The 24,940-nt window shown below is 55.1% G+C and overlaps 1 protein-coding gene across 8 annotated transcripts in view; it reads right to left on the reverse strand.

The window, feature by feature from the left end:
• Window positions 1–24,940, reverse strand: part of PHRF1 (PHD and ring finger domains 1) — a 44,021-nt gene that overhangs the window by 11,115 nt on the left and 7,966 nt on the right. For all 8 annotated transcript variants that reach the window (XM_078341819.1, XM_035263908.3, XM_035263904.3 and 5 more), the window contains exons 2-10: window positions 21,920–22,035; window positions 20,531–20,632; window positions 16,516–16,721; window positions 13,139–13,222; window positions 10,216–10,334; window positions 5,406–5,500; window positions 4,903–5,078; window positions 3,800–3,929; window positions 416–543 (exon numbers count right to left, since the gene is read on the reverse strand). In XM_078341819.1, coding sequence (XP_078197945.1) covers window positions 416–543; window positions 3,800–3,929; window positions 4,903–5,078; window positions 5,406–5,500; window positions 10,216–10,334; window positions 13,139–13,222; window positions 16,516–16,721; window positions 20,531–20,632; window positions 21,920–22,013 — 1,134 coding nt within the window. In that variant the 5' untranslated portion in view covers window positions 22,014–22,035. The remainder of the gene's footprint in view (window positions 1–415; window positions 544–3,799; window positions 3,930–4,902; window positions 5,079–5,405; window positions 5,501–10,215; window positions 10,335–13,138; window positions 13,223–16,515; window positions 16,722–20,530; window positions 20,633–21,919; window positions 22,036–24,940) is intronic.

Raw genomic sequence — 24,940 nt, forward strand, 5'->3', positions numbered from 1 at the left:
GCCACAACATATACCAAGGAGGCCACTCCTAGGGCCAAGCGAGGGTGGGTCAGAAGAGGTGGGGGGCCTGTCAGACACGTGTCACTCCTCAGAGCCAGGCTGGGCAGGCCTGCCTGAAACCCGCAGCTGCTCCGCTCCAGGGGGCTTCTGCCAGAGGGCCTTGCACCAGCTCGGCTCACGCCTGGCTCCCTGACCAGCTGTTCCTGGGGGCACACCCTTCAGTGTGCCCGGCTCAACGTGCCTTAGGAACCATCTGGCCTCAACCCCACTTCAGTCTGTGCTACAGAACTGTTCATTTCCATCAGCAAATTGCTGAGGAAACACAGAAACGAAGTGAGGGGCATGAGCCCTGCTGGGAAAGCACACGCAGGCGCCGAGGCTGGCGGAGGCTTAGGCCCTGCTGCCCAGTTCTCACCTTCACCCTTGTCCCTTTTCTTTTCTTCACTCGATGCTGGTGTTTCTTAGATCTTGTCGCTGAGCCTTTACTTTTTGCAGATAGTCTGGATGGGGTTTTCCTTCTTCCTGGCACTTTCTTCCGTCTTCCTAGAGAGAAGTTGTTGAAGTCCGTGCTTCTCTGTGCTGGGACCTCCCTCCCGCCCCATTCCTGTGAGTCCAGCCCAGAGGACGAAGCCCAAGGAGCCAGTACAGAGGGACCACACGCACTGGCTTCCATTTGTTTTTGAGACAGATTCTTGCTCTGTCACCCAGGCTGGAGTACAGGGGTGTGATCTCAGCTCACAGCAGCCTCAAACTCCTGGGCTCACCTATTCTCCCACCTCAGCTTCCCCAGTAGCTGGGACTACAGATATGCAACACCGTGCCCAGCTAATTTTTGTATAGCTAGGGCTTAGCCATGTTGCCAGGCTGGTCTCTGGGCTCAAGCAATCCACCCGCCCCAGCCTCCCAAAGTGCTGGGATTACAGGCTACTCAGGAGGCTAAGGCATGAGAATTGCTTGAGCCTCGAAGGCAGAGGTTGCAATGAGCTGAGAACATGCCACTGCACTCCAGCTTGGGCAAGAGTGAGACCCTGTCTCCAAAAAAAAAAAGAATAAAAAGAACACGTCCCTATGGGGGAGAGAAAGGAAATGAGCAGCATCTAAGAACAGAGCCTGACTTCCCCGAGTGTATCACTAAATATCTTACTAATTATGGAAAAGGTCAGGTGCCATGGCTCACGCCTGTAATCCCAGCACTTTGGGAGGCCGAGGCAGGCAGATCCCTTGAGGTCAGGAGTTCGAGACTAGCCTGGCCAACATGGTGAAACCCCGTTTCTACTGAAAATACAAAAATTAGTCAGGCGTGGTGGCAGGTGCCTGTAATCCCAGCCACTCGCGAGGCTGAGGCTGGAGAATCACTTGAACCCAGGAGATGGAGACTGCAGTGAGCCAAGATCGCGTCTTTGACCTCCAGCTCCAGAATGAGACTGTCTCAAAAAAAAAAAAAAGAGAAAAATTGTGAAACAAAACTAAATTAGTCAGCAAGCACTGACAGTGGAATGGAAAAGGAAAAACCCTATTTCTGTATTTCTGTGTCCCCACACCCCAGGAAGCCCAGCAGGGAGGGAGCTACCAATGAAGACAGAAAAGATGAACCCTCGAGGCACAGATCATGAAAAACACATCCAAGGTATTTAAACTGTGAGTTTATCAAACTGCTAAAACTGGTAGACACAGCAAAGGGTTGTCCACGCCGCTGCCCCAAAAATAAAACCCAGGAGTTCTGAGTGTTACCGAGAGAATGGGGAATTGCCAGAGCTCTTCCCTGTTGCCGATGGATTAGAAACTGGTGCAGTGAGCTTGGAGAGAGATTTGGCCACACGAGCACTGGGGGAGGGCAAGCTTCTCTGCATAGACGTTTCCCGGGGAACATTAGCAGACACGAGCAACGCCAGCCCTGAGGCCTGGACCACGTCAGTGAGCTGCTGGGAACCCTGTGCACTGGCAGCCACTGCTGCTGACAGGAGCCCTGTGACAGAACACCCCCAGGGGCCCTTACAAACACAAAAGTGGACAAACTGAACTCCACAGGGTGCAGGAGGCAAAGCCAGACCTCGAAACAATGAAAGACCAACCATCTAAATTTGGTCTCTGAATTCCAATTCTCACTTAAAGGAACCAGTGCTTCCTGGAGGAGTACCCAAGCCACAGAAGAGGCCACACAAGGCACATGCCACCACCAACACCCATCACCAGAGTGCAACAAAGCACAGTAGCTCTGGGCACAGACGCCAGGACGCAGGGCCAGCAGAGTTCACAGAAGGGCTTCCAGCTCCTCGAGGCACCTCCACATGCCCCGTGGTAGGCGAAAATAAAACCCAGGGGTTCTGAGTGTTACCGAGAGAATGGGGAATTGCCAGAGCTCTTCCCTGTTGCCAATGGATAGAAACTGGTGCACTGAGCTTGGAGAGAGGTTTGGCAACTCTCTTTAGAGTCACACGCTCATTTACCAGATGAGCCAACTGCTCTACCCGTCTGCATAAATGCATTACCACTCCTCTGAATTTCACTTCACAGAAATGAGAACATCTGCCCACAAAAGGAACTGTGCTACGACAGCCATGGCAGCTTTATTCTTGATGCCTCAACACTCGGGCCGGGCGCGGTGGCTCACGCCTGTAATCCCAGCACTTTGGGAGGCCGAGGCGGGTGGATCACGAGGTCGAGAGATCGAGACCATCCTGGTCAACATGGTGAAACCCCGTCTCTACTCAAAATACAAAAAATTAGCTGGGCGTGGTGGCGTGCGCCTGTAATCCCAGCTACTCGGGAGGCCGAGGCAGGAGAATTGCCTGAACCCAGGAGGCGGAGGTTGCGGTGAGCCGAGATCCCGCCACTGCACTCCAGCCTGGGTAAGAAGAGCGAAACTCCGTCTCCAAAAAAAAAAACCGAACACTCAAAACAACCCAAACACCCATCAACAGGACAAACTGTGGTATATTCATACCATGAATCATTTCTCAGTAATAGCCACAGACACAGATAACTGGAGATTCCCAGAATGCTGTGCTGAGCAAGAGGAGGAGGGAGAGAGAGAGAGAGAGAGAGAGAGAGAGAGAGGGGCTCTGTCTCAAAAAAAAAAAGGATGTATGCTGCAATAATCACAATTCTAATCACAGAGTAGAAACCCTGAGTAAAAATGGGATCCCATGAGTCCACAGTGACTTCAGTCACCGCCACGGGGGAAGAGAGAAGCTCTTTCTGAGGGCCAAATCCACAGGGGCGCACCAGAGCTGGGAAGCGTCTGACAACCTACAGTCTCGATGGCTCTCCCCAGGAGCTGCCTGTCAATTCAAGGGAGGATTAGTAACTTCACAGTGGACCTCTGCTAACCAAGTCATCAGAGTTAATCAGCACGGGGACAAAACTACCAGAACTCAGAGAAAAGGACTGGAAACCTGAGCGGGGCAGAAGCAAGATAAGCCGCTAAACTGCGGATGTTAATTCCACCCACATGGAAAAGCCCAGCCTCAGATGGCTTCAGGGGTGTATTCTGACACACGCTTACAGCAAAAATAACAAGACTGCCTCCATAAACCTTAGTTAGCAATCCTTCCAAAGAGCAGAAGGCTGGCATCACCCTAGCACAATGCCAGAGGCAGCAAGGTTGCAGACCTGCAGGTCAGACCCACACCTCCCGGCCTCGGCGGGCTTGTGTCATGTTTTCTTTTCCGCCGAGAAGATTAAGTTGCAGGAAGAAGAAACAGAAATGCCCACAGCCCTGGCTGCAAGGGAACCAGTGAGTGGACCACAGGCGTGGGTCCCCCGAGGGGCTGCAGAGAGTCCCTCCCACCAGGCTTACTTGTCCTCCTCTTTCGTCGGGCGGGAGTGCGCGGTGTCAGGGGGCGCTGATACACGGCGGTGCTCAGGCCAGTCGCCACGGCCTCAATGGCCTCGTCCAGCAAGGAAGACTCGAGGGGCCCTGGTGTGTGCTACAGGCAAAGGGGCAGCGCCATCAGGGGCCCTTGTAGCCTCAGCCAGGCCAGCACAGACCTCAAATGAAGCCCAAAACACAGCCCACAATGGCAGCCAGAGAAGCACGACACCCCCACTGGCCACCCGCAGCCGCAGACCGGCCCGGCCTTCCTCTCCCCTACTACAGAGGCTGCTGAGACTCCCACAGGGTCAAGGCTAAGACTGCCCAGGAGCGGCAGGCCCGGGAGGGCTCTGGGAGGCCAGCTCAGGGCAAGAATGGAGGGCAGGGTCAGGCAGACACAGAGGACGGTGGAGTTCTTGGAGAAAGAAGGGCACGAGGCGGAGCTCAGAGCAAGTCCTGAGAGCTGGACTCCTGCACAGGTGTTCAAGTAGTGTGCGGGAGGGATGAGGAAGGGGCAGGTGGGTGGGGGGGACAGGTGTGTGGGTGGTGTGTGGCAGGGAAGAGGAAAAGGGCAGGCGGGTGGGGAACAGACAGAATCCCAAGGGCATAGGGAGAGCACCAGTCACTGTAGCGGGGGTGTCACAGTGCTGGGCAGAGCACTGGACAGGAACAGCCTTCCCAGTCACTCCAAATTCCATGTTATGCTTGCTAAGGGCACATACCAGACACCCAGAGCCCAGGCCCTCCTGCTTGCCCACTGCTTAGAGAAAGGTAGCTGTGAGGACAGAGGCCGCAGGGAGCGCCTGAAGCCAAGCACCAGGCTCTAGTGCAAGAGGAAGGCGCTAGCATGGGGGCCGGGGAGCAAGGGGGGTTTCCCAGAGCCCCAACCCCTGGGCCAGGCCTCACCTGCCCCTCAGCACACAGGCTCCAGCCCCACCTTGGGCCGCTGGGCTCACCCTGCGGTGCCCTCACCTGCTCCCCTCAGCAGGCCAATGAACACAGCCACCAGGGCTGGGCAGATCCCGCACTGCTGGGACCACACAGGGCAGCTGGGGCTCTGGGACAGGAGTCAGGGCTGGGCCACCCACCTGGACACTCCTGGCCGTGGAGATCCGGTTCCGGTTCACGGTAGCTCTCACTCTCTCACTCTGCCGTGTCCTGGCAATCGCCCGGGTCCTACCTGCACGAGGCCGAAGCCTGCTGGTGGTGGGCACCACATCAGCCAAGAGCAGGGAGACCTCTTCTTCACTCACAGGACCCGCATCTGGGAAGAACCACCAGGGCTGATGTGCCACATGCACAGACCATGCGCCTCCCCCGACAGCTGCCGGCCCCGCAGCAGCCCCGGCTTGGGCTGACCTGTGCACAGGACACAGGGCTTCTCATGAAGTGTGGTGCTCCTAACCCTGAGGGCCGGAAGCCCCCAGGCAATGGACCCCACACACAACCCCGAGAAGATGAGCCCCCAGCAGACGGCCCTAGATGTCCTCCCCAAGCCACAGCAGACCCTCACCCCGAGGCCCTTCCCCGGGGCGGCAGAGCGGACAGTGAGAGGTCTAAGAGTGCCTTGGGATGGAAGCAGGGTCCTTACCAGCGGCAAGGATACCGGGGGTGGCACATTCTGGGCAGAACCACTCGTCCACCGGCACCTCCTGGAGAGGGGGGTCCAAGCATTCCATGTGGTACCTATGGGAGCGAGTGGGGCCAGAGTGTCCAGATGCTGCTCACGCCATCCCCAAACCTCTCAACAAGGGGCCCTCAAAGCAGGCCTCCAGCTGCACCCATGTCTGCGATGTTTTCTCTGATGGGCTTACCTGCACCCTCAACATTCCTAAGTAGAAGCCCTAACCCCCAATGCGACAGCAGGAAGAGATGGAGCCTTTAAGGAGGTAGCTGAGGCTGAATGAGGTTGTGGAATTGGTGTCTGCAGAGAAGCAAGACACTAGGAGAGGAGCAGAGGGAAGGCCAGCAGCAGGGAGGCGGCGTGTGTCAGTCAGCAAGAGGGGCCTCTCCAGGAGCCAGTGTGCTGCTATCTCAGACCTCCAGCTTCCAAAACCAAGAAAAGGAAGACCTGTGGTGTAAGCTGCCCAGCCTGTGGTTCCTAACAGCAGCTGAGCTGACCACAACACCCACCCAGGGCCCAGCCCACACCCAGCGGCCGACGGTGGCTCACACTGAGCTCCTGTGGCAGGTGCTGCCTGGGGGTCCTCTCCCTGAAAGGCTTGTCTCACCCACCCTCACTCACGGGGTTTCACCTGGCACCCATCACAGCAGGCCAGTGAAGAAGGCAAAGACGTCTTTGCTGTAAGTGAACGACCTTGTAATTGTTTCTATCAAGCCTTCCAGGAAAGTAGTGTGGGAAGTGCTGCCACTGGGATGAGGTATCCGTGCCCTCCAAGCAGCCGAGACTCGGCAGTCTGTGCCAAGATCCTTGAAAGGATCCCAAAGACCCCAGACAGCCCCGAGCAGGGCAAAAACAAACAAGGGAAGGGAGCCAAGCTGGCACTTCGCTGAAAATGGAGCCTGAAGTCAAATGAACTTACGCTTACTAATCACGGTGCTGAACTGCTCTAGGATCTAAAATATGAGATTAAACAAGAGTAAATCCATTCCTCCACAAATCCTGCACCTACGAGGAGGTGTCCGTGGTGTGGCCCTCACTGAGGCCTCACACAAGAGAGACAGGAGACAGATACGCAAGAAGACAAGCAGACTCCACTGGAGCACGGCACATGCTGCCAGGGGTGGCATCAAGGACAGGGCGGGGGTTATGAGGATGCCAGGCCAGCACCGAGGACAGGGCAGGGGGTAGACAGGGCGGGGGGGGTATGAGGATGCCAGGCCAGCACTGAGGACAGGGCGGGGCGGTAGACAGGGCGGGGGGGGGTAGACAGGGCAGGGGGTATGAGGATGCCAGGCCAGCACCGAGGACGGGGTGGGAGGGAGGGGCTGTGAAGAACCCTAACTAGATCCCATCTTAACATCTGCTCTTACAGAAGTTCTCTGGAGGGCAAAGGCAAAAACTGAACCGCTCGTTCTTTCAAAGAAGGTCAGAGTCTGAAAAGGTCCAACCCCCTCTCCCATCAAGCTCCAGCAGCCCTGGAGGAGGCTGCAGCTCTACCTGAGGCCCAGGCAGAGGCCCCTCTGCACCCAGCAGGCACCCATCCACAGCCAGGCCAGGCCTGTGTCCTCCATACTCATCCCTGAGAAGAAGAAAATGGCTGCAAGTCTAAACACGATCACGTGGGCAAGGAGCTGCCAAGATCTGCCCAGCTATGGTGCACAGGGAGTGCAGTGGCACCATCTTGGCTCACCAAAACCTCCACCTCCTGGGCTCAAGCGATTCTCCTGCCTCAGCCTCCCAAGTAGCTGGGATTACAGGCACGTGCCAACACGCCCAGCTAATTTTTGGATTTTTAGTGCAGATGGGGTTTCCCCACATCGGCCAGGATGGTCTCGATCTCTCGACCTCATGATCCATCCGCCTCGGCCTTTCAAAGTGCTGGGATTACAGGTGTGAGCCACCACGTCCCGCCTGTGATTCCATTTTTACATGGGTAATTAAGTAATTATAGATGTGTAACTTTTAAGTCAGACTCAACTGAAAACTGACAGCAATATTAATAGCATGGAAATGTTTACAGGCATGAGAATCATTTATCAGTTTTAATGTTTTAGATCCATTGGGGTTTTTATATACTTGTGTCATGTTATCTGCCAAGTAATTCAATACTATAGGTAAAAAAAAAAATCAATATATTGAATTTGTAAGTAAAACTTACGATAATAAAAAATTTTAATTACGTTGTAAACATCCCCAAAAGCCTTGTTAGAAGTCACTACAACTAGGCCAGGCGCAGCGGCTCACGCCTGTTAATCCCAGCAGTTTGGGAGGCTGAGGCGGGCGGGCCACTTGAGTCCAGGAGTTGCACACCCATCTGGCCATTATGCTGACACCCTGTCTCTACTAAAAATACAAAAATTAGCCGGGCGCGGTGGTGCACTGAGCTGAGATCGCACCATTGCACTCTAGCCTGCCTCAGAAAAAGTAAGTAAAAAATAAAATAAAAGCTAACAGGAAAACGAGGCTTTGTGCATGAAAACTGACAGCCTCATCTGGTCTCAACTGCCCTTCAGCCATCAGAAGGCTCAGTCCAGCCTGTGACAAGGGCCGTGCCCAGAGTGGTGCCTGCGGCGGCCTGGAACAGACCTCTAGCTATCATGGCTGTGGCCTCTCAGGTCACGTCCAGCGATTCCAAGCCAGCTCAGGCCCTTCTTTCACATGCCCAGAATGGCCACGACCACAGGTAAAGACGACCAGCCTCACACGGGCACGGAGTGCTGAGCACCCTTCTGCCTTTTTAAATCGTTCTGTGTATATTCAGTAAGCACCATGCCCAGTCATGCTGACCAGGCCCCTGGGATACTTGAGGCAGCAGCCCTGCCCTTCAGACTCTGCACATGCTGGGCAGTTGGCAGCAGACACTGCAGGAACCCTGAGGACGTGAAGATCTGTCAAGGCAGAGCATTCAATAAACCGTCACGACACGTGGATTTAAGCTAAGGCTCGTAAGAAAGGAGGGAAGACAAGATGTTTGCGAATGTGAGCAGAGGTGTGGCCATCACCAAGGCTGCTGGGAGAAGAGGGCGAGACCGAGCAGGGGTGGGACCTGGAGGGGCTGGTGGAGCATACTGCAAGCCCCTGAACTCCCACAAGCCACAAGGAGGGAGAACTGAGGATAAAGGTGTCTTAGCAAGACAAACGTGGTGGCTGCCTCCTGGGCTCCAGAGGAGCTCCTGCAGTGTCTGCAAAAGGCCAGCCAGCGAGTCCTGTGCCGTAGGCTTCTGAGTGGAGAAGGGCCTGGGGGTCCTGTGCCATCGGCATGTGAGTGAAACAGGGCCTGGGGGTCCTGCGCCATTGGCGTGTCAGTGGAGCAGGGCCTGGGGGTCCTGTGCCGTCGGCGTGTGAGTGGAGCAGGTCCTGGGGGTCCTGCGCCATTGGCGTGTCAGTGGAGCAGGGCCTGGGGGTCCTGTGCCGTCGGCATGTGAGTGGAGCAGGGCCTGGGGGTCCTGTGCCGTCGGCATATGAGTGGAGCAGGACCTGGGGGTCCTGTGCCGTCGGCATGTGAGTGGAGCAGGGTCTGGGGGTCCTCTGCCGTCGGCATGTGAGTGGAGCAGGGCCTGGGGGTCCTGTGCCGTCGGCATGTGAGTGGAGCAGGGTCTGGGGGTCCTGTGCCGTCGGCATGTGAGTGGAACAGGGTCTGGGGGTCCTGCGCCATTGGCGTGTCAGTGGAGCAGGACCTGGGGGTCCTGCGCCATTGGCGTGTCAGTGGAGCAGGACCTGGGGGTCCTGTGCCGTCGGCATGTGAATGGAGCAGGGCCTGGGGGTCCTGTGCCGTCGGCATGTGAGTGGAGCAGGACCTGGGGGTCCTGTGCCGTCGGCATGTGAATGGAGCAGGGTCTGGGCATGTGGGTAAAAATGAGGCAACAGTTGGGGGCACAGGCGGCTGTGGTTGAGGCCGAGGCAAAGCTGGGCTGCCTAGCAACACTGGCCACAGCAAAGGCCTTCACCAGGAACCCATCCTGTGTGGCTCCAGCCACCTCGCATCAAGGCCTCCTGGCTCTGGCTGTCCCGTAGCCCAAACCCTGACCCTGCTACTTTCTGCCCAAGAGAATGCTCCAGATCTAACAGCCTCACTGGTTCTTTCAATGTCTTCTGGGGCATATGCCCCAGGGAAAGTTTCTGGAATCCTCTCGCTATAATTTTACAGCAGAAAAATTATTCAAATAAACAGGGAAAGCCCCTCACAGGAAGCTGACGGGGAAGTGGACGTCTACCTACAGCCAATGAGACAAAGCAGGGATGAGGGGACGATGTCACGGGGCTCCCGGGAAGCCAGGGCCATGCAGAGGCCAGAGCAGGCGCTCCCAGCGATCCCCAGCCGTGCCACGGAGGGCAGCGGGTGCAGGTTAACTGGACGCACACCGTAGGGGGAAGGAGGAGCAGGGTGGAAGGTGAGGGACAAAGCGGCCAAGATACTGGATGGCAGCAGAGCCACTCCTCCCCCACAGAAAGGCCGGGACCCAGGACACGTCCCCACCTCTGGCTGGCCGGCCCCACAGCCTCCTGTCTCGCTGTTCTCTTATTCTGTCTTGAGGTTTTACCCGCATTTCTGAGAGCAGCCTCAGAATGTTTTGGGAAAAGATGGAGATGTAAGTGGATGTTAACAGGAAGGCCCGAGTTGTGGTCCGCAGGACTGATCCACACTGCTACAGGGGCTGAGCTCAGCTCCAGGTGCTGGGACTGACTTCACAGAGGGCGGAAGAAGGCTCTGCGTGCCTCCTGCTCCTGGCTCACCCAGCATGCGGCGGGGCACGTGTGCCCTTCCAGCTGTCCTTACCCTGCATCACAGCCATCGCAGAGCAAGAGCCGGTCCTCACGGTCGCTCCTGCCGCACACCTCACAGAAGGTCGGGTCCTCCTCCTCTTCCTCAGTCCCTTTGGCGTTCTCCACTGGGATCTAGAACAGAACTGTCAATCACACACCACGCGGGACCCGAACTCCCCGTGGTCAATTCACACCATGACACACAGTTAAGCCAGAGCAGATGGATCGGCTTCAGATTCCTATGTGGGCTCTGAGGTTCTCACTCCACGTGCACACAGGGATTTTTATGTTTTCTACATTTTCAGGGTAGTGATCTAAGAGGCAAATACTCAACAGAAAGCAAAATCTGATGAATGGAAAGGAGCGGGAAGCCCCGCGCCCCCTCAAGGCGAGGCAGCAGGCACTGGACTGCCGTGTAGACAGAGAGAGTGCACGGAGAAGGTAGGAGACAGACTCAGACACGCAGTCCTGTAACTCAGCAGAGACTCAGAAACACGCCGGTGAAAACTGGCACCAAGGGGCACCATTCTGCCATGAGGGTTAAATCCACCTGGAGGATGCGCCCAACAGTGCTATGACTCAGTGACTCTCACGCATGACCAGCCTTCGGCCCCTTTTCTCTCTGCCATCTAAGCCTTTATTCTAGGGCAAGGTGGGGCCCGCAGGCCCTCCTCCAGCCCTGTACGTACTTCCTGCTGATGGACCTGGAGTCCTTCTAGGATCCTTCCCCAACAGCACAAGCGAGGGTCTCAGAGTTGCCACCCTGTGTTTCTTCTTCTCTTATTTTCTGAGACGGAGTTTCACTCCTGTTGCCCAGGCTGGAGTGTAGTGACGTGATTTTGGCTCACTGCAACCTCCACTTCCCAGGCTCAAGATTCTCTGCCTCAGCCTCCTGAGTCACTGGCATTACGGGTGCCCACCACCAGGCCCAGCTAATTTTTGTATTTTTAGTAGAGATGGGGTTTTGCCATGTTGGCCAAGCTGGTTTTGAACGCCTGACCTCAGGTGATCCACTTGCCTTGGCCTCCCACAGTTCTGGGATTACAGGTGTGCGCCACCATGCCCGGCCTTTTTTTTAATAGAAATGGTGCTTTGCTATGTTCCCTGTGCTGGTCAACTCTTGACCTCAAGTGATCCGCCTGCCTCAGCCTCCCAAAGTGCTGGGATCACAGGTGTGAGCCCCTGCCCCAGCCCACCCTGTGTTTCTGCCTGTAGGGTTCACGTAAGCCTCCCTCCTACAGAGGAGGTAGCTCATGGTCTGCATACTAAATTGGGAGCTATTTCAGGTAAATGAAGATTACCTTCATACCAGAAATGCTTTTGAAATTGCCAGCACATCCTGAGGCCTCAAGCTGCCCAGGCAGCAGGGAGGCCTGCACCAGACAGCCACAGCACAGGCCAGGAGGCCACAGCGCAACCAGAGGCCCCAGCTCCAGTGAAAACTGCATAGCAAGAGGCAAAGGCTGGAGGATGCTGAGCCCAGGAGTTAGACTGCAGTGAGCTTCGATCCTGGGTAACAAAGTGAGAATTCTGTAGGGGGGAAAAAACCCAGTCTCTTGCATCCCTGGCTTCCTCTGCTTTCCAAATCTAGACGCCACCACCCATCCTTTTCTAGTATTCAGAAGGCCTCAGGCATGTCCCAAAAGGTCTTTCTAATGCTGCTCATCAACAGCAGCAGCTGTGTAGAGGATGCCGCTTTCCTAAAAGCAGATGAAAAAGACAAGCATCCTTCATTTGCAGCCCCCAAGAGGACCGGCCTCCTCTCCCACACCCTGACCTTCCCTCTCCCCTGTGGCTGCCGCAGCTCAAGCAAGCAAAGCTCTGCCAGGCGTGGTGGTGACGCCTGTGGTTCAGCCACCCGGGAGGCTGAGGAAGCTGGGGCTGCCGTGAGCTGAGATGGCGCCACTGCACTGCAGCCTGGGCTTTGGATTCCTATGTGGGCTCCACAGGCCCAGAAGGTCTCACTCAGCAGGTGCACAGGGATTTTGTTTTCTACCATTTCAGGGTAGTGATCTTAGAGGAAAATATTCAACAGAAAGCAAAGCATGATGCACAGGCAGAGCGGGAGCCCTGTAGCCCCGCAGCAGAGTAACGGAGCAGGGTGAGGCAGCAGGTACTGGGCTGCTGTTAACAGCAAGATCTGTCTCTGCGGGAAAAAAAAGCCGGTGTGGGGGCTCACACCTGTAATCCCACTACTCTGGGAGGCTGAGGTAGGTGGATCACCTGAGATCAGGAGTTCAAGACCAGCCTAACCAACATGGAGAAACCCCGTCTCTACTAAAGATACAAAATTAGCCAGGTGTGGTGGCAGGTGCCTGTAATCCCAGCTACTCGGGAGGCTGAGGCAGGAGAATCACTTGAACCCAGGAGGAGGTTGTGGTGAGGAGAGATCGCACCACTGCACTCCAGCCTGGGCAAAAAGAGCAAAACTCCATCTCATATTAAAAAAAAAAAAAAAAAAAAATTAGCCATTTGTGGACCCAGCTACTCAGGAGGCTGAGGCAGAAGGGCTGCTTGAGCCCAGGAGGTTGAGGCTGCAGTAAGCTGTGACTGTGCCACTCACTGCACTCCAGCCTGGGTGAAAGAGCGAGAGACTGTCCCAAAAATAAAACAAAGAGCTCTGAGCAGACAGGCCAGAGAGCTGCTCCCAGAAGTGAAGGGCACGGGGGTGGGGTCAAAAGGAAGCCCCAGGAGCTGGCAGTATCTCTGCCTCTCACCCCCAACCCGGACCCCAAAACCCCCAGACAGGGCACAACTCAAGCTCCAGCCAGGCTTCCTGCTCATGGCTGCAAGGGGCACCAGGCTGACTTCTACAAAGCACTTAACCAACACTCATTTCAGGAGAGCAAGCCCCTTTGGAAAGCGCACTGTCCCACAGGGGAGGGATTTAAGCACGGCTGGGGCCTCCTCACCCAGCGTGCAGCACCCACACTCACCTTCCTTAAGATTTTACCACCAAATTGAGCTCGAATACAAATGCACTTAAATATAGTGCGATCAACTGGACAGGAATTGGCATTCTGTAAGAAATAAGAATGTTATCAGAATCTCATAAATCACTTCCACTCGGAGATCAGAAATGTCTTTTACACTGAAGACGACTGAGCGTCTGCTAAGCGCTCTGTAAGCCACGTTTAGCTGCTGACACGACAGTGAAGGGAACAGTGAGCCTGCCTGCCAAGCTTCAAGCCTGACGGGGAGGAAAGGGCAGCTCCACCAGCGGGAGCATCTGGGTGACAAGTAAGAACAATGACGGGAGGCAGGAGCCGTGGGGGCCCCTCTGCAAGTCAGCCTCTTCAACTCTTTTGCCAACTTTTCCAGGAGACGGTTGGACAGTCACTAATTTCTAGAATTTTTCACAGTATAGATAACGGTCAGGTATGTGCTGCAATATTTTTTTCTGGCTTTATCAGTAGCGTTCTGACCCACATAAGATCTTATATCGGTTTTATTGACATATACCACACACAATAAAACACTGATTTTAACTGAAAAATTCCATGGGCTCTGACTGTACATCCTGCCCAGTCCCCACCTGGTCTTCTGGCCCTTCCCTCTCCCACCTGGCTGCTTCCTGTTGCTGCAGGGGTGTGGCGGGTGCATCTTCCCTGGGGTCCCTTAGGATTGGAGCCGCAGCACAGACCCCGCCCACAGCATTCTGCCCTCTCTAGCACTGAGGAGACACAGCACCGCCACACAAACGGCCCCGGCGCCCGTTCCCCTGCGGTGTACATCAAACACATCTCTGTGTGGGCGCGCTTCTGTTTCTCTTGGGTAAACACCCAGGAATACACGTGCCTTTGAGGTTGTGGGTGTAACACCCCCACCTCTAAAGTCTGGAGTGCCATCTTCCCCACCTGAAGGGGTGTGTGACAGTGTCCCACATGGTGGAACTGGGGTTCTGTGATACCTCCAACCTCTGGAGTCTGGGGCACCGTCCTCCCACCTACTCAAGGGGCATGCGGCAGCATCTCCCGCAGTGGGACCGGGGTTCTGTGACACCCCCACCTCTGGAGTCCGTTCAAGGGGGCGTGCGGGGCATCTCCCGCGGTGGGACCGGGGTCTCTGGACGAGCCTGCTGCTGAGCCCCGCACTGACCGCCAGCTTGCAGACACTCTCGGACTGCTTAGGAAACCCTTCCCTGTTCTTACCACAGAGCTGCCAGGGTTTTCTTTCCCAAGTCTCAGGGTTTTGCTTTCTAATTCAAGATCTCAACTACATCCACATCGTGTGTGTGCTGTGAGCAGCTCCCAGCCTCCTCTGCCTCACAGGCACTGTCTGTCTCCCACTGAGTGCCCAGGTCTCTTTCAGGGCCCCTGCAAATGCCCTAGGCCTGGTTTTCATTCCTGGACCGATTCCATTTCAATCATTATAGTTTTATAAATCACAATATCCAGCAGGCAATTTCTCCCTTTTCAAAGTGATATTGGCAATTCTTGGTGCCTTCCTGTCCTCGTGTGGATTGGACAACATATCAAGTGCTCTGAACTCCTGCTGAAATGGACGGAATCTGCATCCCCACTGCTGTCTATGGAGTAAGGCCTCTCGAAAGGGTCTTGCTTCATTTGATCACAGCTGTGTTAGAAAAGCTCTTTAAATGAGGGAGGCCGAGGCGAGTGGATCACAAGGTCAGGAGTTCAAGACCAGCCTGGCCAATATGGTGAACCCCCATCTCTACAAAAAATACAAAATTCAGCCAGGGGTGATGGCACGCACCTGTGGTCCCAGCTACTCGGGAGGCTGAGGCAGGAGAATGGCTTGAACCCAGGAGGCGGAAGTTGCAGTGAGCCAAGATTATGCCACTGAACCCCAGCCTGGGCAATAAAGTGAGACTCCATCTTAAAAAAAAAAAAAAAAAAGAAAAAAGAAAATCTCTTTAAATGTCTTACACATCTCTTCATGATTTATTTCTAAACACAAATTTTCATCTTTATTAATCTTGCATCCACCAATCTTGCTAAACAACGTTCTAACAGTTCATTTGCAAGATTTCTCTCTTTTTTTTTTTTTTTTTTTTTGAGATGAAGTCTTCCTCTGTCGCCAGGCTGGAATGCCATGGCGTGATCTTGGCTCACGGCAACCTCCACCTCCTGAGTTCAAGTGATTCTCCTGCCCCAGCCTCCCGAGCAGCTGGGACTACAGGTTCGTGCCACCATTCCCAGCTAATTTTTGTATTTTTAGTAGAGATGTGGTTTCACCATGTTGGCCAGGCTCGTGTCCGCCCAGACACCAGCCTCCCAACGTGCTGGGATTATGGGTATGAGCCACTGTTCCCGGCCCCATTTATAAGGTTTCTATATTGACAAACTTATTTGCAAATGCCATCTTCTGCCCAATGCTTATCTAATAAATGCCACGCAGAAGATACACAGCAAACACTGTATCCTGTTCCTCTATTTAAATGAATGCTTCACTTGCCAAAAGAAAAGCTGAAGCCTGAACCTACTGTAGGCTGCGGACCCACCACAGCAGAGCAGCAATATGAAGTGCCAGAGCCAGGCTCTGGGAAATGCCACAGCCGGCCACCACCAGCAGCATGAGCAGTGTTTGCTGGGTCCTGCTTCAAACCAAGCCAACAGTTTTCAGCTACGTGGGGAAACAGAGCAGGAGGCTGAGCCCTGCAGACACCCGGTCGTGAGGAGAGCCGCAGATGGCAGGGAGGGGGCTGAGCCCGGCGGACGGGGTGGGGGCTCAGCACTTGTCCTCGGACTGTGTGCTCTATTTTTCTGAGATTCTTTACAATAAAATATTCAGAAGAGAGAGGGAACTGGTTGCTTCTAAAGGTTCATTTTAATATAAAACACACTGAATATTCACTCAACTCTCTTCACCTCTTTTAAGGATAGTCCCTTTCGATGCTGGGTACTGTGAATGAGCGCTGAATCGTACCGTGTTTTATCAACTGAGAGGAGCACTGTCCGAGCAGCACCGCATACCTGCACAGGTGCTCCGGCTCAAGGGTCTGGCTGGCCCTTCCGGAGCAGCACGGCACACGTGAGCGCATGCTCTGGCTCGCAGGCCTAGATGGCCCCTCCCTCATCCATGGTTTCTGCAGCTGCTCCCAGGAGACCACAGCCCTCCTTTCTCCTGTCCAATACCGGGGCACTACAAATGCCTCACAGCGAGTTTACCCATGCCTCCAAGAGCCACAGTGCTCACAAAGCAAAGGCCAAGCCAGAGTCAATCCTGCAGCCCCAGTGCCAGCCACAGAGGGCAGAGCCAGAACCTCGCAAGAGGCTGATCACAGGCTGGGCTGTCTGTAAACAGGGAGGCCACCCTGAAGGGAGAAGAAGCCAACCAGAGGTGAACTCACCTTGGACCATTCAACAATGCAGTCAAGGCAGAAGTAATGGGCACAGTTCTCCGGCGTCCCCACGGCCTGGTCTCTGAACGCGTTGAGACAGATGGGGCAGCTCTCTGCGTCATCATCAGAATTAAAAGAGCCAGCGGCTTCCAGTTTCTTCTGAGTACCGGCTACCTCCAGCAATGTCTCCACATCATCTTCGGAATCCTCGGAACCTAGAGAGAGGCAATGTTTCAGCTGCTCCAAGCAGGACTGGCAGCGTGAACAGCAGCACTGAAGGCGAGCGGGCCTGGCTGAGCTCGGCGTGCCAGGTAAGTAGGTCTGGCTGCACTTAGGACGCCAGGTCTGCAGTGCAGAGCCCAGCACCCCGTGCGCACACATCCGGCCACCCATGTCCACATTCAGCACTTCCGCAACCCCAGGAGCCCTACCCCAAGGGGCAGGAAGCTGAGCGTCCTGAGTGCCAGACCAGCTCCTCCAAGCTGAGCCTGGGGCTGAGACAGACCCCGAGAGGCAGCCCTGGGGCCCTGTCCCAGAGATGATCAGATTAATTTCTGAGCCTCCTGGCAAGCCCCTCAGTGCAGCAGCCCCTATTTCCAACACCCTCTTCGTCTCAAAGCATTAGGGTGACGAACCGTCTGCCTGCAGACGTGCCCTCCTTCCGAGGTCGCCCATTCCTCTTCTCTGTGGGGGCAGAACAAGGCTCCTAACTGGGCCACTGACCACAACTGTTCTGAGGCTGGGGCTTGGCTAGTAGGGAGAGGGAGATGCTGAGCTCAACACAGCAGAGCCCACAGGTGCATTTGCATTTGCATTTTCTTCCTACCCAACTACACAGAAACAACACTAAGTAAAGTGAACACAAGTTCACGCGGGCAAGAGGAGCAGACTCGGTGTGGGCAGCACTTTCCCACTCAGCCCTGAGACTCTCCTAGTTCCACTCTTGTGGGTGGGACTGTGCCAGCGCTGGGACATCACTCCCAGGCCCCTGCTGTCATCCAACAGGGGGAGAGGCACGCTTGGAACAGGAATTTACACTGTTGGAAAGGCTGGGAGGGGTGAGAGCCTCGAGGGAGGCAGCAGATAAGAATTCTCTCAGTTCCCATCCTCCGTGGTAAGGGGTGAAGGGTTACTGCCTAAAGGTGGAAGCAGCAGTGGAACAAGTGACCTCCAGCAGCAAACACCAGTGTGGGAAAAGCGATGAGAACAGAAAGGTCACAGGCCCTGCCCGTAGAGCACCTCCCTCCTCAACACTGTGTTTCCCACCAGTTAGGACACACTGGCTACTTCTTTATGTGTAAAGAACGGTCCTGCCAGGTGTGGTAGCTCACACCTGGAATCCCAGCACTTTGGGAGGCCAAGGCGAGTGAATCAAGAGGTTAGGAGATCAGGACCCGCCTGGCCAACATGTTGAAACCCCATCTCTACTAAAAATACAAAAATTGGCAGGGCATGGTGGCAGGCGCCTGTAATCCCAGTTACTCGGGAGGCTGGGGCAGGAGAATCACTTGAACCCAGGAGGCAGAGATTGCAGTGAGCCGAGATCGCACCATTGCCCTCCAGCCTGGGAAACAAGCAAAACGCTGTCTCAAAATAAATTAAAAAAAAAAAAAAAAAAAAAGGGCCAGGCACGGTGGCTCAAGCCTGTAATCCCAGCACTTTGGGAGGCCGAGGTGGGTGGATCACGAGGTCAAGAGATCGAGACCATACCAGTCAACATGGTGAAACCCCGTCTCTACTAAAAATACAAAAAATTAGCTGGGCATGGTGGCGCCTGCCTGTAATCCCAGCTACTCGGGAGGCTGAGGCAGGAGAATTGCCTGAACCCAGAAGGCGGAGGTTGCCGTGAGCCAAGATCGCGTCACTGCACTCCAGCCTGGGTAACAAGAGCGAACTCCATCTCAAAAAAAAAAAAAAAAAAAAAGGGGAGGAATAAAGAGAAGTGCTCACGAAGGTTCTGCACACACTGGCGCACCAACACCTCTCCAGTGCCTTCCCATCCCCTTCCTTTGGGATGCTCAGCCCTCAGGGGCTCCAGGTCTCTGTAAACCTTCTGTCTCTTCCCAGCCCCCAGCCATGGCCTCCCCGCCACCTCCTCGTGCACCTCAGGTGGCAGCTCACGTTCTCCAGAAGCCTCTCCCCACCCCAGGTCCATGGAGCCTGCCCATTCCTTGGACATCCACAGCTGTCGGCATCTACAATCCTATCCTCCAGCTGCTGCTACTGGAAGGTGAGCGCAGACACGGTAGGGACCCTGCTGAGCTCCCGCTGCCCTCACTCCCGCCCCCAGCCCAGAGTCTCTGGCATCCAAGGAGCCCTCAGGATCTCAAGGCAAGGACAGCAAGTCACCTGGCAGCCCTGACCGCCCGTGTTTTCAGCCCCGACAATGCTGGAGCCCCTGCGAGACCTGCCAGAGATGAACAGAGCCTGATTCCAATGCTGGGAGTAAGCAGGGGAGCTCCTCGGGACCTGCACACCCAGCAGACCTGCAAGAGCACGTGCAGAGCTCGATATCGAGCTCAGGAAGGACACGCAGCCAACACACACTGCGCAGGCCATCAGCGCCATTCCCTCACAACATGCCTCACACAGGAGGGCTCCTTTCCAGAGCGTTCTAACACTGGTCACCACAGGGCTCTCCTGAAAGACTGTGACACACAGATCACAGCAGCCACTTTGGGACCGCGGATGTCCCAGCGCAGTGGCCACTTTAGGACTGTGGATGTTCCAGTCCGAGGGTGATGTCGGAAGGGAAGTGGCAGCCACTTTAGGACCGCGGATGTTCCAGTGCAGTGGCCACTTTAGGATCGTGGATGTCCCAGCCCGAGGGTGGTGTCGGAAGGGCAGTGGTGGAAAAGCAAAGTTCTCAGGGTGAGCTCAGCCCCGAGGAAGCAGCCATAGCTGAGCCAGGGCAGGACCACTCCCTGGGGGCCTCACAGGCAGTGCACTATGGGGGTGGCATAAGCAGACAGGGAAGGCGGTACCGTCAGTGCACCCAACAAACTTGTGCCCCTTTGTTTTGTCTGAGACAGTGTCTCGCTCTGTCACCCAGGCTGGAGCACAGAGGCACGATCACAGCTTGGTGTAGGCTCAACTTCATGGTCTCAAATTATCCTCCCACCTCAGCCTCCTGAGTAGTGGGGATTATAGGTGCATACCACCATGCCCGGCTAATTTTTGTATTTTTTGTACAGATGGGGTCTCACTATGTTGTCCAGGCTGGTCTTGAACTCCTGAGCTCAAGCGATCTGCCCACCTCACTGTCCCAAGGTGCTGGATTATAAGCATGAGCCACCGTGCCCGCCCTGAATTCCTTAATAAAATCACATGCATCTGTCAGCTCCATTAGGAGTTCCGGTAGAACGAGAGAAGGAACTAGGTTCCAGGCCGCACAAACCCTGGGTCACACAAACCCCATCCAGTACCTATCTGATGATGGCAGACCTTTGCGGGGCTGTGGGGGGGATGGCGGTTGCCAAGACCTTACTGCTTCTTCCATGGGAAATTCCAGTCCAGTTACATTCTCCCCAAAAACATTGCAGCTCATGCTGTTCAGTGTTCTTGGACATTTTGATTTTTTTTGGCCTCAACAGAGAAGAGACCTATTATGTTGTCAAACTAAACACCAAAATGAAGGACTACAGGCCAGATGCGGTGGCTCACCTGAGGTCAGGAGTTCGAGACCAGCCTGGCCATCATGGTGAAACCCCATCTCTACTAAAAATACAAAAATTAGCCAGGTTTCGGAGTACGCACCTGTAATCCCAGCTACTCAGGAGGGTGAGCCAGGAGAATCCCTTGAACCCAGGAGGCAGAGGCTGCAGTGAGCTGAGATGGCACCGCTGCACTCCTGCCTGGGCAACAGAGCAAGACCCTATCTCAGAAAGAAAGGACTACAAATAAAGTGAGCCATCACCGCAGTTGAAGACGAGGCCTCACTGCAGGTGACTGTGGGGATGTGGCCAGCAGTCCCCATCACGACAAGAGGAAACACAGGAGCCGGCATGAACACCGGCTGTCTCACCAGATCTGTCTTCCAGGTCTTCCTCCTCAGACGCCCCCTCGCCTTCTCCATGCTGGCTGTCGCTGTCGTCCCCAGAGTCTCCACTGCTGCCGTTGCTGCTTTCTGCTAGACACCAGGGCGAGACACAGGCCGCAGGGGCGGCGTCAAGACTGCACAGCAGACAGCAGGGTTGCTTTGCACAGGCACAGAATCCTCAGGAGCACCTGCCGAGCAGCTGATGGCTGCCCAGGGTGGGCAGGGTGGGACAGATACAGGGAAAAGCAACACCCTTTCTTTTTCTTTCCCGAGACAGTGTCTCCATCTGTCTCCCAGGCCGGAGTGCTGTGGCACTATCTCAGCTCCCTGCAACCTCCGCTTCCTGGGTTGAAGTGATTCTCCTACCTCAGACCCCCAAGTAGCTAGGATTATCAGGCACATACAACTGTGCCCAGCTAATTTTTTGTATTTTTAGTAGGGATGGGGTTTCACCATGATGGCCAAGCTGGTTTCAAACTCCTGACCTCAAGTGATCCACCCACCTTGGCCTCCCAAAGTGCTGGGATGACAGGCGTGAGCCACTGCACCCAGCCTTTTTTTTTTTGAGAGAGTCTCACACTATCACCAGGGTTGAGGTGCAGTGGTGCGATCTCGGCTCACTGCAACCTCCACCTCCCGGGTTCAAGTGATTCTTCTGACTCAACCTCCCGAGTAGGTGGGACTACAGGGGCCTACCACAACACCTGGCTAATTTTTTGTATTTTTAGTAGAGATGGGTTTCACCATGTTGGCCAGGCTGGTCTTGAAGTCCTGACCTCATGATCCACCCACCTCAGCCTCCCAAAGTGCTGGGATTACCGGCATGAGCCACTGCACCAAACCGGCAACATCCTTTTATTCAACATTTGTGTTATTTGCATTAAAAATAAGACAAAAGAATATACTACTTCAGGCCGGGCGCGGTGGCTCACGTCTATAATCCCAGCACTTTGGGAGGCCGAGGTGGGTGGGTGGATCACGAGGTCAAGAGATTGAGACCATCCTGGTCAACATGGTGAAACCCCGTCTCTACTAAAAATACAAAAATTAGCTGGGCATGGTGGTGCGTGCCTGTAATCCCAGCTACTCAGGAGGCTGAGGCAGGAGAATTGCTTGAACCCAGAAGGCGGAGGTTGCAGTGAGCCGAGATCACGCCATTGCACTCCAGCCTCGGTAACAAGAGCGAAACTCCGTCTCAAAAAAAAAAAGAAAAAAGAATATACTACTTTCACAATTTAAAATCAAAGGTTAATTTTTTTAGAGACTGAAAGCTGACGGGCGACAACCACCTCCAAAGGGAAGCCAACAACTGGGAGAAACACCCGGCACCCTGCTCCTCCTGGGGACGCCCCTGCCCAGCGCTGAGCAGCTCACCAAAGTCACTGGCCAGGTCCACGGGGCCAATCTGTGGGCGTCCATCCGGTCCTGGGCTCTGGGCCACAAGCTCATCCAGGCTGTTGTCATCCATTGCTGCACATTGGAGCTGAGCTCTGAAAGAAAGCCACGGAACTTCCAAACTGTCCCAGGTTGTAAAGAGCCCTCTGAAGAGTGACTCCCTCTCCCTGCACGCCACATCCCGGTGACACATTCACTGCCACGACACACGAAGGGTGAGCCCTAAGATCTAACACACAGACCAACCCCCACCACTAAGCCCTGCACACAATTCACATTCACAGAGCTGCCAGCAAAGCCGGATTCCAGCTGGGCATGGGGCGCACCTGCACTTCCACCTACTCAGGAGTCTGAGCCAGGAGGACCCCTTGAGCCCAGGAGCTTAAGTCCAGCCTGGGCAACACAGCAAGACTTCACCTCAATTTTTTGGGGGGACAGGGTCTCCTTGGGTCACCCAAGCTGGAGTACAATGGGATAACCATAGCTCACTGCAGCCTCAACCTCCTGGGCTCAAGCAATCCTCCCACCTCAGCCTCCCAAAGTTGTGGGATTACAGGTGTGAGCAGCTGTACCCAGTCAAAAAAAAAAATAATTTGCTTTTAATTAAAAAAAAAAAAAAAAGTCACTGATCACTGAACTGCCACAGTCCTGAGGAATCACAACGTCATATATGAATGAAACGGCCTCATCCTGAGCTGAGGGCTGAGCACCAGAGGGGCCTCGGTGGCACAAGGCTGGCTGCTCTCTCTGCCAAGGCTAGCCACTGCTGGGAGGTCCTGAGGCCCCTATGACCATACCCCAACCCCATCCACCAGGGTGCTGCCGAGTCCCCAGTGGTACCCAAAGCTGAGGAGGCAGAAGGCACGGAGGCCAGGCCCACCCTTCGGCTGCCAAGGCCACTCACCCGAGGTCAAGTCGTCAGCAAGGACCCCTGCCCTTCCCACTCTGCAAGGTCACTGTGAAGCCACACAGGACCCCGTACAAAAGCCTGGGGAAATCTAGCTGGACACGCTCCTCCTTCCATACTAGGGACTCAAACTTTGGTCCCAGAAAAGGAATGAGATGCGTGCACGTGTTTCATTTCTCATCAGTGCTATTCACCTCATTTCCCAGGCGACACTTGGAGGAAAGGCCTCTCCTAGGAGAGTGAGCCAGGAATCCAGCAAGGCAGCGAAGCCAGTCCTGAGGTACTGTTTCCCACCAAGTCCAAGCTCCACCCACCAGAGGAAAGAGCATCATACCAGAGACCAGGAAGTGCCAGGGGCCCTGGAGTTCAAGGCCACCTGGACTCGGAGCTCCCGCCACCACCGCAGGCCGCACACATGTACCACAACAACGAGGGAAAGGGGCTGTCACTGCCACTGCTGTCCAGACACTCCGGGAGAACAATCCCCTGATGAGGCTAAGGCTCAGAGGCCAGGACGGCCTCGCTGCCCATCTGACAGGAGCGAAAATCCCTGGATCCATGATGATGCTTTTTAAAACAGGATGATCACAGTGATCAAACTGTCAACTCCCATGTTACTACCCCGTGGAAACAGTGATTGTAGAAGTGGTTTTGCCAAACCGGTGACTAACCTTTCTTTGACCTGCTGCCCTAAGGTCAAGACAACTGTCCAGGATCCCCACTCAAGTAAGTCTGCACCCTTGCTGCTTGGCGGACCCAGCAACTCTGCAGAGACTCCCTGCCCGTTCCACACCTGAGTCCTAGAGACACTGGCTCTGAGAGACACACAAGAGCCACGGCCCAGGGCCAGGTGCAGTGGCTCACGCCTGTCATCCCAGCACTTTGGGAGGCCAAGGCGGGTGGATCACGAGGTCAAGAGATTGAGACCATCCTGGTCAACCAGGTGAAACCCCATCTCTACTAAAAATACAAAAATTAGCTGGGCATGGTGGTGCGCGCCTGTAGTCCCAGCCACTTGGGAGGCTGAGGCAGGAGAATTGCTTGCACCCAGAAGGCGGAGGTCCCGGTGAGCTGACATCATGCCATTGCACTCCAGCCTGGGTAACAAGAGTGAAACTCCGTCTCAAAAAGAAAAAAGCCACGGCCCATCCCAGAGGGTGACCCCTCTCCCATTCAGAGACACAAGAGCTACGGCTCATCCTGGAGGGTGACCGCCACTCCAGGTCTGGGTGATGCCGGTGACCCCCAGCATCCCATGCGGTGCACTGAGACCTAGCAGTGGCCACAGCTCTCAGAGAAGAGGACCGTAACTCCCTGGCAATAGCTGTAACGACCCCATGACGGACCCCACATCCTTCCAGGCACCTGCTCCAACACCTACCCTGCCCCTACTTCGTGCAGCACCAGGTGAATGCAGTCCCTGCCCTGGAGAAATACATCCGAGAGAGGGGCAGATTTCTCTCACACACATCTACCAGGAACACTTCAAACGCCGAGACCACCTAGGAGGTGAGAGCAGAGCGGGGGCGGGGGGCGGGGGTCCAGGGTCCAACTGCCCCAAGTGCAAACCCGCACTTTCCCACACAAAGCTGAAAATGTGAATCAGCCGCGCAGTGGCTCACACCTGTAATCCCAGCACTTTGGGAGGCTGAGGCAGGTGGATCACTTGGGCCTACAAGTTATGAGACCAGCCTGGGCAACATGGCAAAACCCTGTCTCTATAAAAAATTTTAAAAATCAGCTGGGCGTGGTGGAGACCACCTGTACGTAATCCCAGCTACTTGGGAGTCTGAGGTGCAAAGACCACTTCAGCCCAGGAGGTTGAGGCTGCAGTGAGCAGTAAGATGTGAACAAGTAACTCCTGGCTTCTCCCTTGATGCACTAAGATTGAGGGTCACCTCCAAGGGTTAGGTAGGTGGCAGGCAATGGCAGGGCCTGCCAGAAGAGATCAGAGAGGTCGTGTGGGGTTTGGCACAAGGGAGCTGGGCAGAAATACCAGCTCAGGATAAAGCTGAACTCTGCGAGCGCGTGCACCTGTGGGGCTAAGTCCTGAGCCCTTCGTACTTGACCACAGCTGGTGAGGGAGGCCTCCA

This window comes from Callithrix jacchus, chromosome 10 (genome assembly GCF_049354715.1).
Source record: "Callithrix jacchus isolate 240 chromosome 10, calJac240_pri, whole genome shotgun sequence".
Lineage (NCBI taxonomy): Eukaryota > Metazoa > Chordata > Mammalia > Primates > Cebidae > Callithrix > Callithrix jacchus.